At 38.3% G+C, this 17,620-nt stretch overlaps 1 protein-coding gene across 2 annotated transcripts in view; it reads left to right on the top strand.

Annotated features, from left to right (window-relative positions):
- Positions 1–17,620, top strand: part of LOC107567417 (protein FAM172A) — a 162,980-nt gene that overhangs the window by 97,651 nt on the left and 47,709 nt on the right. For both annotated transcript variants that reach the window (XM_016253091.1, XM_016253092.1), the window contains exons 5-6: positions 6,940–7,056; positions 15,177–15,261. In XM_016253091.1, coding sequence (XP_016108577.1) covers positions 6,940–7,056; positions 15,177–15,261 — 202 coding nt within the window. The remainder of the gene's footprint in view (positions 1–6,939; positions 7,057–15,176; positions 15,262–17,620) is intronic.

Here is a 17,620-nt window from a genome sequence, read left to right as displayed (position 1 = left end):
GCACACGTACCTAGGAATATACTCTTGGCTGGATGCTCACAGGGGTTAGATAGATCCACACCGACGCACACGCTGCCTCCCCAGGGCCTCATAGTGTCCTGGTGCTTAGGGTTTCCTTCCTGCCCCAAAAACAAAAGACGGGCAGGCGCTGAGGCCCAGGCTTCAAAGCAGGGGAAGGCGTGAGTGTTGTCTCTTCCTGTGCAGGGTGTCGGAGCTCCAGGGGCAGCTGCCGCTGTTTTCTCAGCCCGAGCGGGGGGCCAGAGGAATGAGGGCTGGCCTGTGCCCTCTTGGACCTGAAGAATGAAGAAAGGCCAGAACTTTCCACCTCCTTTGGAGCCCCTCTTGGCTCCAGAGGTTAGATGTCTTAGTGGGGTCAGCACAATGCTAGCAAAGGACACTGAGATTAAGTTTATCGTGACACCGCTGAACTATCAAGCCAAAGAACATGTATTTTAAAGAAACGTCACATATGACTGATATATTGTTCAAACTTAAAATGAATGTATTAGACACTTTTGGGTTGTAAAGCATGTTGTGGATTTTGTGCAGAGGTTTTGTGATGAACTACAGCTTGCTTAAATTAGGATATACGTTTGCACTAATAACTACTAGTAACTTCTAAGGCTTAGTAACTACCAATAACTACTGACTTAAAATAGTTTTCAAGGCAAGACATAGCTGCAGTAATAGGTTGTAAGCACTCCATAAAGTGGGATCTAGTAGCTGAATATGACATCTGCCCTTTATTAATTCAAGAAGACTTTAAATGTGTAAACCGAATTATTGTTGAATAGCTGTGCATGTCAGTTACTCTTGTTACATGTTATATTTCATATTTCTTTTGCTTGATGTAACTGTCAGTGGTAATAATTTGAAACTATACTGTGTGTGTGTGTGTGTGTGTGTGTGTGTGTGTGTGTGTTGAAAGTAATCAATATATTATATAGTCATATTTAAATAATTTAATATTTCTTTCTTTTATTTCTTCTGATATGAACACATGATGACACAGGGGAAAGTGTGGTTTGGATAATTTTTTTGGATCAAAAATTCATTTGTTCATATGTTGTTGTATATCTTAAAAGTTTAAAACTGTGGTATCAAATAATGATATAATCATACAGGTCTAAAACATGTCAAATAAAACCAAACGGCTGTTAATTCAGGTTAGAGGATTCTGTAAGTAACTTATCTGTTCGGTTTTGTTTCAACTAAGTTTAATGGCGCAGCAACACTCAAGTATTTAATAGTGCACAAGTCATAACACAAAGATGGCGCAACTGATCCCAGTTAAAAGTCATATTTAATTTGAAGAAAAGGATAGCATCATTTGTTGGTAGATCTAGATTGTCCTGTTTGATACTGCTGACTATGCCAAATTTGCTAGATTCTTTGACATTGGTGCATTTTTAAGTGTAACTTACTTTATGGTCCAAATACTTTTTAGGGCCAGTGCATACATTTGCCAAGACATACTGCTGTTGTGTGGATGTGCATGTATGTAGCTGTGCGCAGTGTTGGCCCTCTCTCACTGGTCGTAATTGGACAGTTAATCAATCAAATATTTAAGCTTCATTTTACCACGCAGTGGGATGTCCAGATTATGGCAGCAGTTTGGATGCATTAGTCTGGACTCAGCACCGATGCTGACAGCATGGCTTCCTGAATCAGCCCGCATCTGGATTCGCACGCACGTGTGCGTGAGTGTGTGCGTTCACACTGTCTTCCCTCACCATGGTAATTGCCGCTTTTTTCATGGTGCTATTTGTTGGTAAGCACGTTCCTTTTTAAAAGCCCATGTTATTTATTTATCTCTTCGCTACTTTATTCCTCCCTCATTCTTCTGGGAATGTGTTGAGTGTTTTTCCCCCCTGCCTCCAGGGACACCATTGTGGATTACCATTCAGTTCTCACCTAATTATCTGGTGACTTGCACTGCCTTTGACACGTAATTATCAAAGCCCTAAATAATTGTCTTATTTTTTGTGTGTTTGCATGTAAGTCTCATGGAGAGCGTTCGCTTTTGTCGCCAGGACGGCTGAAATGGCAGAGTATTTATCGCCGCACGAGAGTCGCCTCCCCGCCTTTCTTATCGTTAAACTCTCCTATTTGCTTGTGTGTGTGTGTTTCACACTATTCTGTGTTCGAAATGCAGGGGTAAATAAAGAAGCGCTTCCATTGCGGTCAGCTTCATTAAGGAAAATGCGGTTTTCAACAACTGAAGTCGAGCAATTAGCTCACTACGTGACGTGAAGCCACTTAAAGTGCTAAATGCTGTATTTTACAGTAGAGGTCACTTAAGAGGTCAAACAGATGGAGAGAGTGAGAGCGAGATTGGGGGGAGGATATATGACAACGGGGATATTTTGTCCTCATCAGCTGCAGGATTTAGCCAAAATCGGAAAGACAATTTCAGCTAGCTGGTCCAAAATCATCCTTGTGTCTTTAATTGGGTTTCTACTGATTGGGGTCTCATAGCAACTGGGCTGTGTAGCAAAAGACAGATGAAGGGAACAGCCTTAATGGAACTTATCTGGAGAAAAGGAAGGAAAAACTGCTGTCTTCAGAGGTTTCCCGCTGGCTGTCCTTGATTCTATTTGACCGAATGTCATGACTGACCATTTACTACATCAAGGCATTTTCAAAATCACCTAGTGTAAACAATATATAATAACAACCAGCCCATACCAACTCCTGCCTGTGAGAGTTGTGCCGGCTTTATTATAGTACTTGCAAGGTAGCACTGAACCGATATTCTTCAAAGCTTTCTGATAGAGGGGTTTATTCGTGTTTGGTGTCAGTACAGTTTTGTTAATATTTTTGAAAGAAGTCTCTAATTCACACCAAGCGTGCATTTATTTGATCAAACATACAGTACGACTATTGTGAAATATTATTAGAATTTAAAATAAATGTTTTCTATTTTAATATTCATTTATTCCCTTTGAAGGCAAAGCCATTACTTCAGTCTTCAGTCTTCACGTGATCCTTCTGAAATGTTGATTTGGTGATCACAAAATATTTCCTATTATAACCAGTGTTGAAAACAAGATACTTAAGATATTAAGTAATGATCATGTTCCATGAAGATATTTTGTAAATTTCCTACCATAAATATATCAAAACTTTTTGGACAACTTTAAAGGCGATTTTCTCAATATTTAGAATTTTTTGCACCCTCAGATTCCAAATTTTCAAATAGTTGTATCTCGGCCAAATATCCTAACAAGCCACACATCAATGGAAAGCTTATTTATTCAGCTTTCAGATGATGTATAAATCTAAATTTCAGATTACCTTCAAATTACCCTTATGACTGGTTTTGTTGTCCAGGGTCACATATAATACATTCTTTGCTGAACATGAAGTTAAAAAATAACATCATTTATTTAATATATACTATAGATCAGGGTTCCTCAAATCTTACCCTGGAGGTCCAATGCGCTGCAGAGTTTAGCTCCAACCCTGATCAAACTCAGCTACCTGTGATTTTCTAATGATCCTGAAGACATTGATTAGCATGCTCAGGTGTGTTTGATTAGGGTTAGAGCTAAACTCTGCAGGAAAGTGGATCTCGTGGGCCAGATTTGGGGATCCCTGCTGTAGATAGTCTTTGCTGTCATTTTTAAACAATTCAGTGCATCCTTGCTGAATTAAAATATTAACTTCTTTAAAAAATTGGACTGACTCCTAAATAAATGGGCCTATAATTACATTCAAAAAGAAGTCAAAATAGTCAGTTTTTTCTTTAATGCACAGTATCGGTCTTATTCGTCATTAGTGCATGTTGTTTTCACAATATGATGTGCATAATGAATTGTGACTGGTATTCTTTCTTACATCTATTTGCATACTGAATTGTGATTTGTCTTCCTTGCAGCTTTATAACCATTTACAGCTACTTTTGCACTGCATAGTAACTACGTGTTGATTCTTGTGAGCAGCCGACTGAGAAAAAGACTTGTATTGAGAGTCATAACGAATGCAGCATTTCATTTTTTACAGAACCGAAAACTTTAACACTCATTTTCTGGTGCCTTTCGAGCACTGTTAGTTTCTTTAGAAAATGCTAATTTGACTGCTAACACAGTCGTGTTGAAAATGAGGGAGTGATGTTTTCGTTCCATCTCGGAGGCTGGATGTCATCTCTGTCTCGTTGCCTCCTTCATCGCACTTTCACCTCTCCCCCTGTCTCTCCTCAAGCCAGATGCTCAAGTGCAAAGAAAAGGGCAGAAGTGAGATAGCAAATGTTTCAACATCTGTCTCTGTTGATTTTAGTGCAACAAGTACTTCCACATGTTTGATTTTTCTTCGCGCTGTTTCTGGGCAGGAGGTTGATGAGCACAGCTGCCCGGTTTCTTTCTTTTATGGGTACAGACCAGCTGAGAGAGCGGCTCACGTGGTGCTATAATGCTTAAGCTAATGTACGGAGGAATGTAGATTACGAGTGTTTTAAGGCTTTGGTCCCGTGCGTGCCTTCATTCTTGCTCGCTCCCTTGCGTTGACTGGCCTGACAGTACACTATTTATTTTTTCATTGGTTCATATGTTCTTTTAATAATTCCAGTGCTTGGCTGTGCCCACAGGGCATTTGGACTTTTAGGTTCACAGTGAAGGGCTCTCTGAAGTTATGTGTGTGTGGGTAAGACAGTTGCAGACAGCATGTGTGGAGCACATCGACTGTCACTGAAGGACATCAATCAGAGCAGTGTGATGCTGTAAATCTAGTACACATGTTTCAGTTTTCCCAATGGAAAACATCACAGATTCACACACATCAAAGCTGCTCTCTGTCATTTTCCTTTTCATATCCTATGCCCATGTTTGCTTTGAGGTTGTGTTTACATGATTTTGTCAGGCCGTTTGTCATGGCACGAGTAAATCTGTCATTAGATACCATTACAGCCTTTTTATGTGATTTAAATATTCAGCAGCATTATAATAGTATACAATTCCCACTAATAGAGTACAAAACTGGGCCTTATTTATTTTTGTATCTGAAGTAAGAAAAATTAAAAGGAGATGCTAACACTTCAGGAAATGTTGATCGTCAAAGTAAATATCTTTAATGTATTACAGTTTGTTTTTATACCTTATGTGTTTTTTTTTATATCAGTAAACTTTAAATAAACCAAAAAAGATACATTTAATGATGGCGATGATGATAATAATAATAATAAATTAATAGAAAATGTATTCTGTTATAGATTTGAATGGCTTAACTTCACAGATGTATTAAAAAAAGTGTTTTGCATGTTTTTGAAAGAAGTCTCTAATTCACGCCAAGCCTGCATTTATTTAATCAAACATACAGTCCGACTAACAGTAATATTGTGAAATATTATTATAATTTAAAATAAATGTTTTCTTTTTGAATATTCATTTAGTCCCTTTGAGGGCAGAGTCATTACTTCAGTCTTCATTGTTACGTTATCCTTCATGTTGATTCGGTGATCACAAAATATTTCCTATTTGTAATCAGTCAAAAACAGTTGTGCAGCTTAATATTTTTGTAGATAATATGTGACCCTGGACCACAAAACCAGTCAAGGGTAGCACGGGTATATTTATAGCAATAGCCAACAATACATTGTATGGGTCAAAATGATCTATTTTTGTTTTATGCCAAAAATCATTAGGATATTAAATAAAGATCATGTTCCATAAAGATATTTTGTAAATTTCCTACCGTAAATGTATAAAAACTTAATGTATTACTTACACTTAAACTTATTATTAAAACTGAAACTTATTACAGTTTGTTTTTAAACCTTATGTGTTTTTTTATATCAGTACACTTTAAATACGCCAAAAAAGATACATTTAATGATGATGATGATAATAATAATAATAAATTAATAGAAAATTTATTCTGTAACAGATTTGAATGGCTTCAGAGATTTATATAAAAAAAAATACAAAGTGAAAAAAAAATTTCAAAAAGGAATATTATTAACTTTACTGTAGAACATAGTGAAATGCTCTTCTTGTACAGCTACTTTTAATATTACATTTTATGTTTCACAGTAGTTTCAATAGCATATATAGTTTCAAATATTAAAAATAATAATAATAAATAAAACACCTAATGCTTCTAATGCTTTTGCAGTCATGTGATACCAGTGTACCAAGAATTGCTAGAAAGTCACAATCTCTGTTTGGTTCTTTTTATTTCAAGTGCTTTTTAAACCATGTATATCTGGAAGATATTTAGTTACCTTTCTAAAGTATGAATGCTGTCTTTACTGACACTTTTAGTAGTTTTTAAAAGGTTGAATTTGCTGGCCTCCTGGGTATCAATGAAACAGGAAGACATTTTAGCCATGTTTCAGTCACTGTGTGTGTGTGTGTGTGTGTGTGTGTGTGTGAGGGCACGCGTGTGAGCCGCCATGTGCTTCCTCCCCTTTTCTTTAAGAGGATGCTCCTGAGAAAAGCTTATCAGCGGTGTGATGTATTAGTCCTTAGTGCCTTAATAGATTCCATTTATCTCTATACAGTCCCTCTAATTTAAATGGGCTTGGGGAATGTATTAAAATGACTATGGACACTTTGATGTAGCACCAGGCCAGGTGTAGCTCCTGTAAAATGGATCACGTAAAGTGATTGTTAACCTATTGTTGTCAGACCGGCCCTTTTTCTCTAGCCGTTTATCTTGAATGGAATAGTTAGCGTGACAGGCTGACTCCTTTGGATTGCACACAATCTAAAATACAAGGATGAAAAGCAGCACCTCTTCACATGTTTTTCACTTGCAGAAGCAGTTTTCATGTTCAGAAAATGCATGACGGTGTTTTGATATTTACCGTGGTTATTGAATGATGAATCCTACAGTACATTATGCTCTAAAAGATGCATTTCCATTAGTAAAAACTGAAAAGCACCGTAAATTTGAAACAATGATATCATATGCTATTTGCTAACGTATCTCTCTCCCACTCAGATGATTCAGCGAGAAGCAGAAGTGAAGAATCATGTCCGTGCGGTGGCCATGACTGACTCTGTCCATAACGTCTGGCACCAGGAGGCCAACAAGTCCATTCGGGACTGGCTCAGAGAGGTACAATCTTCCATCAACATCATGTGCCAAAACCTTTATGTTCTCAATCACAGCATCAATATCGGCCACACAGCTCAGCTCAAACAGCCTGGCATTTCATTCAGCGAGCAGATACACTCCAGAAGCAGGAGTCACGGAAAGCCAATAGTTTGTTTTTCATCCCACACTCTTGTTTGTCTGTTTGGGCAGATGTCAATAAGAAATCAAAGCCAAACGCCGCCACACGCAGACAGATGCTCTGTTAGTATGTCAGTTTTATTTAGTTGCTGCCCTTTCAGCGATGACCTCGAGTCCAGAGACAACACCTGGGAACACTCAATATGCACATAAATATGAGAGAGTGGATCCCAAGCCAGGGCTACAGGGGAGCCAGCCATGCAAATGCCAAGCGCAAACAAACGCCCTCGCCTCTCACCCGCTTTCTCCGTCAACAGCAGACCACCCAGCCCACCAGAAAAAAATGTCTTTCATTCCTTTGTCTTTGCTGATCTGCTTTGCTCCGTCAGATGTTTGCTTGCCTTTTGTTTGCCTTGGTGAATTTATTTTATTTTTTTTGGTCTGTTCGGATCATGGGCTCTTTCTTCTCTTTCATCCTGTCAAGTTATGTGTTCTTTCTTTCTTTCTTTCTTTCTTTCTTTCTTTCTCTGATGAGTGCAAAAGTGTCAATTTGGTGTAATTGGAATACTAGGGGATTTATACGTGTGATTTTTTTTGCCCTGAATAATAAGTCCATCAAAAATAGGAACACGTTGTCGTCGGTTTGTTCTTTCTTATACGTTCCGGTGGTGTGACTTACACTAGAGACATAAGGAGGAGGAGACAGACCACTCACAGAATAATAAATGTGAGAATGTGTGTAATGCTTGATATGACAGCTGTAGTAATAGTAGTCCTGCCTTTAAGTTAAAAGAGCCTAAAAAATACAGCTGTTCAGTGTGATTTAAGATAAAGAAGCACAATTTAAGATACAATTGTCAGATTGGATTGCTGATTTAAAATGTTGGTAACACTTCAGTATAGGGAACAATTCTCACTATTAACTAGTTGCTTATTAGCATGCCTATTATTAACATAAAACCTGTAGAAAAACACTTTCTAAACCTGTATGACTTATGTGGAACACAAAAAATATATTCTGAAAAATGTTTTTGTCTATGCAATAAAAGTCAGTGGGGTCCAAAACAATGCTGGCCTTGACTGTATGGGCAAGAAATATTTAAAAAATATGTGTCTTATTTTGTGTTCCACAGAAGAAAATCATAGAGGTTTGAGCCGACGTGAAGATACGTAAATGATGATAGTATTTATTTATTTTTTGGTGAACTATCCAGTTAAAGTGGCTTGCTTGCACAGACTATTATTAATGGCAGAAGAAAAGGCTTTGTACGTTCTCACACACTCGCAAGTGCTGCCAAACATTGAGGACACCAAAATATTAATTTGTCAGGGGGCCTGATTAACACAGATGAGGTCGAGCATTTTATTTAATTGATTTTCAGATCTAATTCATCCCAATAATTGAAGCCAGAGGGTGGACTCTCACTTCAGGAATGTTAAAGTCACTTTCAGTCCTTTCGTGTCACCCGTTAACCCCCTAATCCTTTTTACTCCTGCAGGAATTGGGACCAGGGTTGTGTAAAGACGTTCAGATTTCCCACTGCCTGTGTCTCCACCGTAGACCTGTCTTTAATCAGGGTCAGGACCCCATCTCCTTCCATAGTAACGTCCATAGCAATCATGATTTGGACATTATTCAGGTTTGAGATCACTGTTTCTGGCCAGGCAGGCATCTCTGTAGGGGTTTGTCGGAGGTGATGCTCTTTCGTGCAGGGGGTGGTAATTCCCCTTCTCCTCCTGAGGGAGGTGGAGATGGAGGGATGAGAGCTGAGAATTGGAGGGATTTTCAGGACGATAGCGCAGTAGGACAGGTGATGTGGCGATAATGGGTCAGACTAAGGGCATATGAGGGAGAGAGAGGGGGAAGGGAAGACACGGGGAAGACAGACATAAACAGAGCAACCTGAAGGAGGACGAGAGTCCCTCGGGAAGCAGTGGTATATACTGAAGGGGAAGAAATGGTGAGAGAAAATCTCCTAGGACATAGAGAGAGAAGAGAGAAATAGAGTAGAGAAATATCCGTTGTCCATGAGAATACCTGCAGTGGCTGGAAAGCTGCAGTGATGGAAAGATAAATGACAAAAAAAGCTAAAAATATAAACACAACATACTAGTACGTACTAGTTGAGAGAGAAGTAGACCTTACACAGCAGCAAAACAGCAGACACTCAAAAAAAAAGGCTACATATATTGCATTTTATGGGACCTTTTCGAGTCACAAATCTTAAGAAACATGAATTATTGGAAGCTAGATAAAATCCCGTGTTAGATCAGAATTTCCCCAAATGTTGTCTTAACTAGTCAAACAGTTTTCTGAACAAAGACTTTGAAATTACTCAGTATTGCTGAAATTTTAAGGGTTTGTGAGTTACCAGCATGCACTGCAGCATGAATAAATTATGCAGTTACTGGTTTAGGATTATTGGTTTGCCGTTTTTTTTTCAGTGTTGTTAGTTATTTGTTGTTTTGTGATGTTGAAGGGTTATTTTGCCCAAAAATGAAAATTCTGTCATCATTTACTCACCCTATGTCATTCCAAACTGAAGAAAGACCAGAAGACTTCTTCAAAACACAAATGAATGTATTTCTAATAAAACCTGAAGAGGTTTCTGTCCCTCCATTGAAAGTCCAGCGAAACAAAGCTTAGAAGATCTGAAAAGGTCATAAAGGCACTGTAAATTGAATCCATATAAATTGAGTGGTCTTGTGAAGAGATACTAGTCTTTTTTTGATGATGAAAATATTAAATTTAGGTTTATATTCTCATATACACATACACAGAGCACATCACATTAGGTATACACAGAAGTGCAAATTTTTATTTTTGGGTGAACTATTACTTATTACGTTTTACATTTGTTGCTTGTTGCTGTTCTTGAGGTTTGTGTCTGATGTCTGTGTACAGCCTTCTAAAACTATATCCCAGATAACTTTGCTTTGTAATGTGATTATGTCTCAGAAGCAAAGATAGCATAGTTCATTTCACATATTAAGCATCCTAAATATATTGCTTTGGTGAATATATGGGCCTAATGAGGCATTTTTACATTTCCTTTTTATAGAGTACTTCTGAGCAATTTGGGCACGTGGCAGCTTATTGCCCAAGACACTCGTCTGTCTTGTAGAATACAGTGGCTGAGGTGTGATGCACCACAGTGCAACTGGGACTGACTGAGCAGAATGCGGCATGTTAAAGGGCAGCTAAAGGATAGGAGGCCAGACGCAGAGATGCTTAATAAGTGCAGGTAGGAGAGCGAACACTCTCAGTGGGATCCAACACCTGTCTTCCGTTTACCTTCTCTAACTGGGCCATTAGGAGTCCGCTTAGAGTCCCACCATGCTCCAGCACCCCATCTCCCAGCCCAGAAGAGCCGGGAATACCACAACCATATGGCCCTGATTAATTCTGATGGGCCTCACCATAGACGATTATCACACATTTGTGTCCGTTTGTCGTTTTCATTTTGTGTGGCTTCAGCTGGGATGGAATTTGAAAGTGTTGCAGAGCATTCAAAAACTCTGACAGATAAATGTATTTAGTTCAGATGTGTGTTGAGACATCATATTTAAACACAAGGTTATAGCTATATTCTGTGCAAGAATGTGAAAAACTAGATATTTTTTATGATGAACTAGTCGTTGGGTTATCTGAACATACTGGCTGCATACTAAAATCCAAGAAGTTGGAAAAACTAAAATCTCTAAATTCATTGCTTGTACAGCACGTTGACTAAAATATCTAAAGAATTAGTTCACTCTGAAATGAAAATTCTGTCATCAACATTTTGAAGAATTTTTAAAACCGTTTTAGACCATACACTGAATGTCAGTGGTGTCCAAAACAACAGCATTAATATAAAGGATAATTGCATTTTTCAAAGTAACTTCTACATTGTTCCACAGAAGAAAAGTCATACAGGGTTGGAATGATATGAGGGTGAATAAATGATGAGAGAATTTTGTTTTTGATTGAACTATCTGTTTAAGCTAAACCAAAAATCCAGATCCACTGGATCCTGACCCATCCCTAATTCTGTTCTTGATTCTTTTCTCTTTATCCACCTTATTTTACAACACAGATGTAAGCAATTTTTTGTGAATGTGGGATATTTAAGATTTGGTAAGTAACTAAAACAATAACAAAAAACTATTTGCATCATAAATCAGTGTATTTATGATTGTAGTCTCAGCCTCAGAAGTCATGCCCGCAGACCTTTGGCTGAACGTCTGATTAATATGACACAAAAAAAATGGAAACTGGAGTTTTGAAGTCGTCATCTGATTTAGTTGAATTCTACTGAATTTTCGGGAGACGTGTGTGTCACATTCTTTAAGGTTCCACCTGGAAACATAGATTCCATTACGCCAAAACCTCATGGAAGAAGAAAGCTGTCGTGTTTGCAGCTGTGACAATGAGCGCTTATCAGGATCAGCTAAACACTGGATTTTCAAAAGTATGTAAAGTTCACGGCATAGTCTCTTTAAAATGCGTCTAAGAGTTTTACACACTGGTCTGTTATTGTGAGGACATTTCCACACCCCTAAACATGAGTCAGCACAAAATAAAACATGATTGATTGCTTTACCTGTCAATCATATGGGCTCTTGAGCAGGCCATGGCCATTCAAAGCAGCCATGGTTCCCAGACCTTCGTATGTATTTGTTCATTTCCAATTTGTCTATTTAATTCTTGGTTTTTACTTGTATTATCAGGCACTTCTATGAAATGATTTATTAGCTAAAGGGACATATTTTGAGAATGTAGTTGGAATAAATTGTCATTTTTATGCTATTCAAGGCAACCACAAGCCATCAGATTTCACAAAAAGATTGGAACACTTCCAAAAGCTCAACCCAGCTCCTCTACCCCAAAAAAATCCTTCCACCATTCTTGTTTTTTTTAATCTGTTCTTTTAAAGCTATGTCATCCTCTTACATAGTGGCCTTGGCCTTCTGTTTCATCTAAAACTCATCCTGGTGCATCAGCCAGCTCTGACAAATCTGTTGAAGCCTCTTCCCACCCCCCGCCTCTTTGCCACTCACTCTGGCTGGGACTCCGGTCTTTGAAATTCCTGCCCTTGCTTCCAGCCCAGCTGACATCTTTCTCCAGACGGCATGAATTAAGATTGTACAATAAGACACTTTATGCAGCAGTCAGGGAGCGCTCCTCTCATTGGCCCGGCTCCATGGTGCACAACTAGGGCAGCAGGAATTCTAAAAATACACAATGCATGCCTGTTCATTCCAATGGCAGTTGTCTTCTCCCCCAACCCAGGCATGCAGGCGATTGACAGGATTAAGAGAGGAGAATAAAGACAAGAGAAATGAGAGGAGAACTCCAGAGCCATGGCACAGGGCTTTTTCCCCCCTGACTTTCAGTGCCATGCAGCATGTAAGGAAAGCGATGGCTATGTATTGCAGCAGTAATTGAGCTTGAAAAAAAAAATAATATGATATTGTTTGTTGTTTTATTTTTATTGTTATTGTTGTTGCATGTATGTATACATGTGTGTGTGTGTGTGTGTATATATATATATATATATATATATATATATATATATATATATATATATATATGTATGTATGTGTGTATATGTATTATTATTATTAATTACAAAAGCAACAACAAACTATATTGAATCTTACATTTTTCCCTAATATATTTAGTATGTGTATTTATAGTTCAAAAGTTTGCAGCCAGTAATTTTATTATTATATTAAAAATATAAATTAATTCATATTTTTATTAAGTAAAGATGTATCTAATTGATCAGAAGTGATAATAAAGGCTTTTATATTGTTACAAAAATATATATATTTCAAATAAACAATGTTCTTTTGAACATTCTGCTCTTGAGCAACAGTCAGGATATTAGAATGTTTTCTGAAGGGCCATGCGCCATTGAAGCCTTGAGTAATGGTTGCAGAAAATTTAGATTTGTCATCCCAAAAATAAATTACATTTTAAAATATATTAAATAATAATAAAAAATAATAATTTATGCATTTAGCTGACACTTTTATCCAAAGTGACTTTGAGTGCATTCAGACTATACATTTTTTACCAGTATGTTTTCCCTGGGAACCAAACCCACAACCTTTTGCGCTGCTAACGCAGTGCTCTACCACTGAGCCACAGGAACACTATTCTATTTTATTATTTTACTTCAAATATTGTAAATGTATCTTTAGTGAGTTTAAGACTTCACATTTTTTAATGGTAGTATCTATAAAAGTACCAACAATTTTAGACACTCTCCTTAACGCACCTTTTAAAGGGGTCATATGATGTTGCTAAAAAGAACATTATTTTGTGCATTTGGTGTAATGAAATGTGTTTATGCGGTTTAAGGTTCAAAAAACATGATTTTCCACATACTGTACATTATTGTTTCTCCTCTATGCCCCGCCTTTCTGAAACGCGTTGATTTTTACAAAGCTCATCGGTCTGAAAAGCGAGGTGTGCTCTGATTGGCCAGCTATCCAGTGCGTTGTGATTGGCCGAATACCTCAAGCGTGTGACGGCAACAAAAATACTACAGCGAGAATAAGTTCACGCCTTCTTTCTTTGCGTGAACATTTGGGCGGGGTTATGCAAATCTTCCCACATCGTGACGTAGATATGTGGGGGCGTGTTAGAATGACCCGTTTTAGGTAGGCGTGGTTGACTCTTAACTTTTGTAAAGAATATCTCTTTGGACTTTAGTCTTTGCAACTTTACAGATCTTCTTTATGCACCAAGAGCTTGTAACACTCCAAAGAGAAAGGAAAAATTGAAATCGCATCATATGACCCCTTTAACTTTGTTAATCACTGTAATAAATGGACTTGTGGCTTATTGCTGTATTAAAGAGTGTCTTTATTTGTGCATCTCAGTTTCCTGTTGAGAGTATTTGCATTATTGTTAGTGTTTACACTTCTGTCATCCACTGGATTTCACAGTCTTATCTAAACTCTAGACCACTAACATAATTGTTGCTGCCACTACCACCCCAGATTTCAGAATCCTGTTGTTTCTTGAATTGATTTATCATTTTACACATTATTATATGTTAACCAAAGATGACATGGCCAAAAAGATTGATGGAATTAAAAATCTAATTCCTGTGCTTCCCAATATATGCCCCTTTCCTGTTGGCCAAACACACACACATACACATACCGTCCCTGTTGGGTGGGAGTGTGGTGACCCCTGGGGTGACACAGAGCTCAGAGGTGAAGGAGGTTGACAGGCTGAGGTGTGATGTGACCTGGGGCTCTGACATGTGTGTGCTTATGTATGCGAGTGTCTTTTGTGGGGTGTCTGGGGTGGTGGAATCGTCCCTCTCTGCTCTGTCAGGGGAGGTCGTCTTGGGAGTTGGTTGAGGGTTAGATAGCGTTGTGTTTGTGGGTATCTGTCTGTCTTTCTGTCCATTTCTATGTGTGTTTGTGTGGACAGGTGGGTCGCAGTCCCCTCGATAGTACTATGTCTGCGAAAGTAAACAACCCTAGATAAGCTGTGCTTCACAAGGACGCCAGCTGCAATACGCTAATCTCACTTGAATTTCTCTGTCTTCTATTCAGCATGTTTTATCTTATCTCCAGACCCCGCTTTTCCATGCATGCCTTTGTAACTTTTTTTCAACTGTGCACCCCATCTAAACAGTACAATTGTTTCCATAATACACGTTCTGCCAGTATGCACTTATTGAAAACATCCAATACATTATTAGCTTGAGGGTATGATGATTTTTTTTCAACCAAACATGCCTAATTAAACCTGTTTTAGCTGAAGACAAACACTCGGTCTTGAAGATTGAGTTGAGAGATGGGGTCTCAGGGGCCGGGATGATGGCATTGGGAGCTTTGGCAAGGTCACTAGGCCAAGAAAACACTCCTTGGAGGGCCACCAGTGGTGTGCCCGCTCCTGCCCAACAAAAACAGTCGAAACTGTCAATGTGACATGTCTCTAAGGTACCTAATTGCTTGCTCCTGTCTCTCTCCCCCCTTTTTTCTTCTCACAGCACTGCTGTAACTGGGTGTCAAGTCCTGAGCCCCTGGATACTCTGGTGGACCCCATGCTTAATGATTGCCCTCGTGTTTCAGCAGGTAAGCAACCATATCTACACCACACAATCCATATTTCACATATTTTACCCTTTTCACATTGGTAACCAAGTCTGTTTTTAGGACAAAGCTGTCCAATCCTGCTTCGAGAGGGCCACTATCTTGCAGAGTTTTGCTTAGATCCTAATTAAACAGACTTCACCATGCTAATGAAGGTCTTTAGATCACTGCAAACTTCCAGGCATGTTGGGGCAGGTTGAAGCTAAAATCTGCAGGATATTGGCCCTCCAGAAGTAGGATTGGACACCCCTGCTGTAGGATAGCCTATAATAGCACTTGCATCAAAGGGAAAACTTGCCAAATCAAGCTTTTCCTTTGTTATAATGGCCCCCATAGATGGAATTGAACATAATTTGGTGTATTTATTTACAATTGGCTGATGTCTATCTGTACCACACTTGGTTAGTTTTAAACTTTGTGTTCTGAAGTAATATAATAGTCAATGTGTAGACAGGTCACAATGGTTGACTCCGATGACTGACTAGTTGCTTTTGTGAGGTTGACTAATTTGTCATTTTCTTTATTGTTTATTTATTTATTTGTGCTTTAATTAGTGTTGTTAGATCCCCTTAAAAGCACCAGTGTTACAGCCCAACACATTCGACCGTTATGTCTCATCTTGCACTGTATTCCAACTTTTAAAATGTGTCTTGAGACCTTCTTTCCAATCTGTGAATGTAGGAATTTGTCATATGTAAAAATCCCCCTAAGAAAAATATTTATCTGGGTCAGGTAAATTTAAAACTAGTCTAATTAACTGGTCTGCATTAGTCTAAATATGCCGTGCTTCCTTAAAACAGGTTAGTTGAGTTAGTTGCATGCCATATTGTTGTAGGCATCTACTGATCCATAAATGATAAATATAAGGAATGTGATATCTGAACTGGTAGATGGCGCTCATCTTAAAGTGATTGAAGGCCACAACCTTTGAAATCCTAGTTCTTGCCTTTTTATTAAAATGTGTATATTTTAATCATGCATCAGTGTTTTCAAATAGTTTAGCTTGGTTGTTTTTAGTATATTGAGGCATGTCCTTAATTCCGGATTACGGCTGTAATCTATAATCCAGAGCAGGGAGATGATGAGGTTCACCTGGCCATCACCCCTGCACTAAAGAGATTAAGAGCTGCCCATACTTTGACTTGGCTTTGTAAGATGTTATACTGTCTGACAGTGTTATAAAATGTTATTTGATATTTTCACGTGTGCTTTTGTAGCGAGTACAATACTTCCCTGATTTTACTGTAATCTGGATTTGGGGTGAGGGTGGGTTGGGTATTATCCAAGTAAACCATCATTGAACTATGTGGGCTTTTGTGTTTGTGCATGGCATTGGTTCCAAGTTCACATTTTTACCCATCTCCTACATTTATAGAGAGCGTGATGCAATCTTTTATGGATCTTGTTTTGAGTGTCCCTACAGTTATTTTTCTTCCCCAGCTGACTGCAGTCAGTTATGGTTATGAGTAGTGCAATATAAAATAATCATAAAAGAATACAAATATTTTGTCATCACCGGCAAGATTTATCTCTTTGACCAATTCATTGGGGTTTGATGGTTTAATTTTCTAGCTGCAATGCTAGAGGAGTTAGGGATTTGATTCTCACATTTTGGGCATTACATTTTTATGATTTATATTTTATTATTACTTATTAGTCCCCAAGACTCACAATTTAATAGCAAACCAAAGACATCAGCATTATTACAGTGACTGGCATTTGACTATTGTCAGTATATTTGATGAATATACAAAATATTATTTTAATTAATCCTCAAAAAAATATTATTATTTTTATTTATTTATTTTTATTAAGAAAATAATTAGCATGTTTAAGATGTTTCTCTATAAGCACCACTGGCTGGTCCCCACAATTAAGCTGGTTTTAGGTTTTGCGTGTCATTCCCACACACAGTCTTTTTTACACGGTGTGTGGCTATGTTTTCATGATAGCTATGCTGGTTTTACTTGTGCAGGTGGGTTTATGGCAAGACAGAGCAGCTTGTCAGTTACACTTAATCATCTATGAAGCCATGCTGGTACCGACTTACCATGCTGGTATTTTGTATGCTCATGTGTGTGGATATTATGCACATGTGTGTTTGGAAAGGGAAGGTCTTCTGATGACTCTGTTTTTTTGTTCCCAACGTGATAAAACTTGGAGCCTTCTTCCACCCGCCTGGATTTTTCCCTTTATTTTTTGTCTCTTCCACCCCCTTTTCCCCCTCGTTCAAAAGGAATCTTCAGTGGAAGGTCAGTGAGCCTCAGCATTGGCAGAGCTCGGGGAGACTGGCAGCATTTTATCAGTTAGCAACACACTAAAGCCAGTTGAAATATGCAGA

Source organism: Sinocyclocheilus grahami, unplaced genomic scaffold, assembly GCF_001515645.1.
Source record: "Sinocyclocheilus grahami isolate Dianchi unplaced genomic scaffold, SAMN03320097.WGS_v1.1 scaffold1157.1, whole genome shotgun sequence".
Classification (NCBI taxonomy): Eukaryota; Metazoa; Chordata; class Actinopteri; order Cypriniformes; family Cyprinidae; genus Sinocyclocheilus; species Sinocyclocheilus grahami.
The sequence above is the reverse complement of the archived record's forward strand: the minus strand, read 5'-3'. Positions and strand labels throughout refer to the sequence as shown.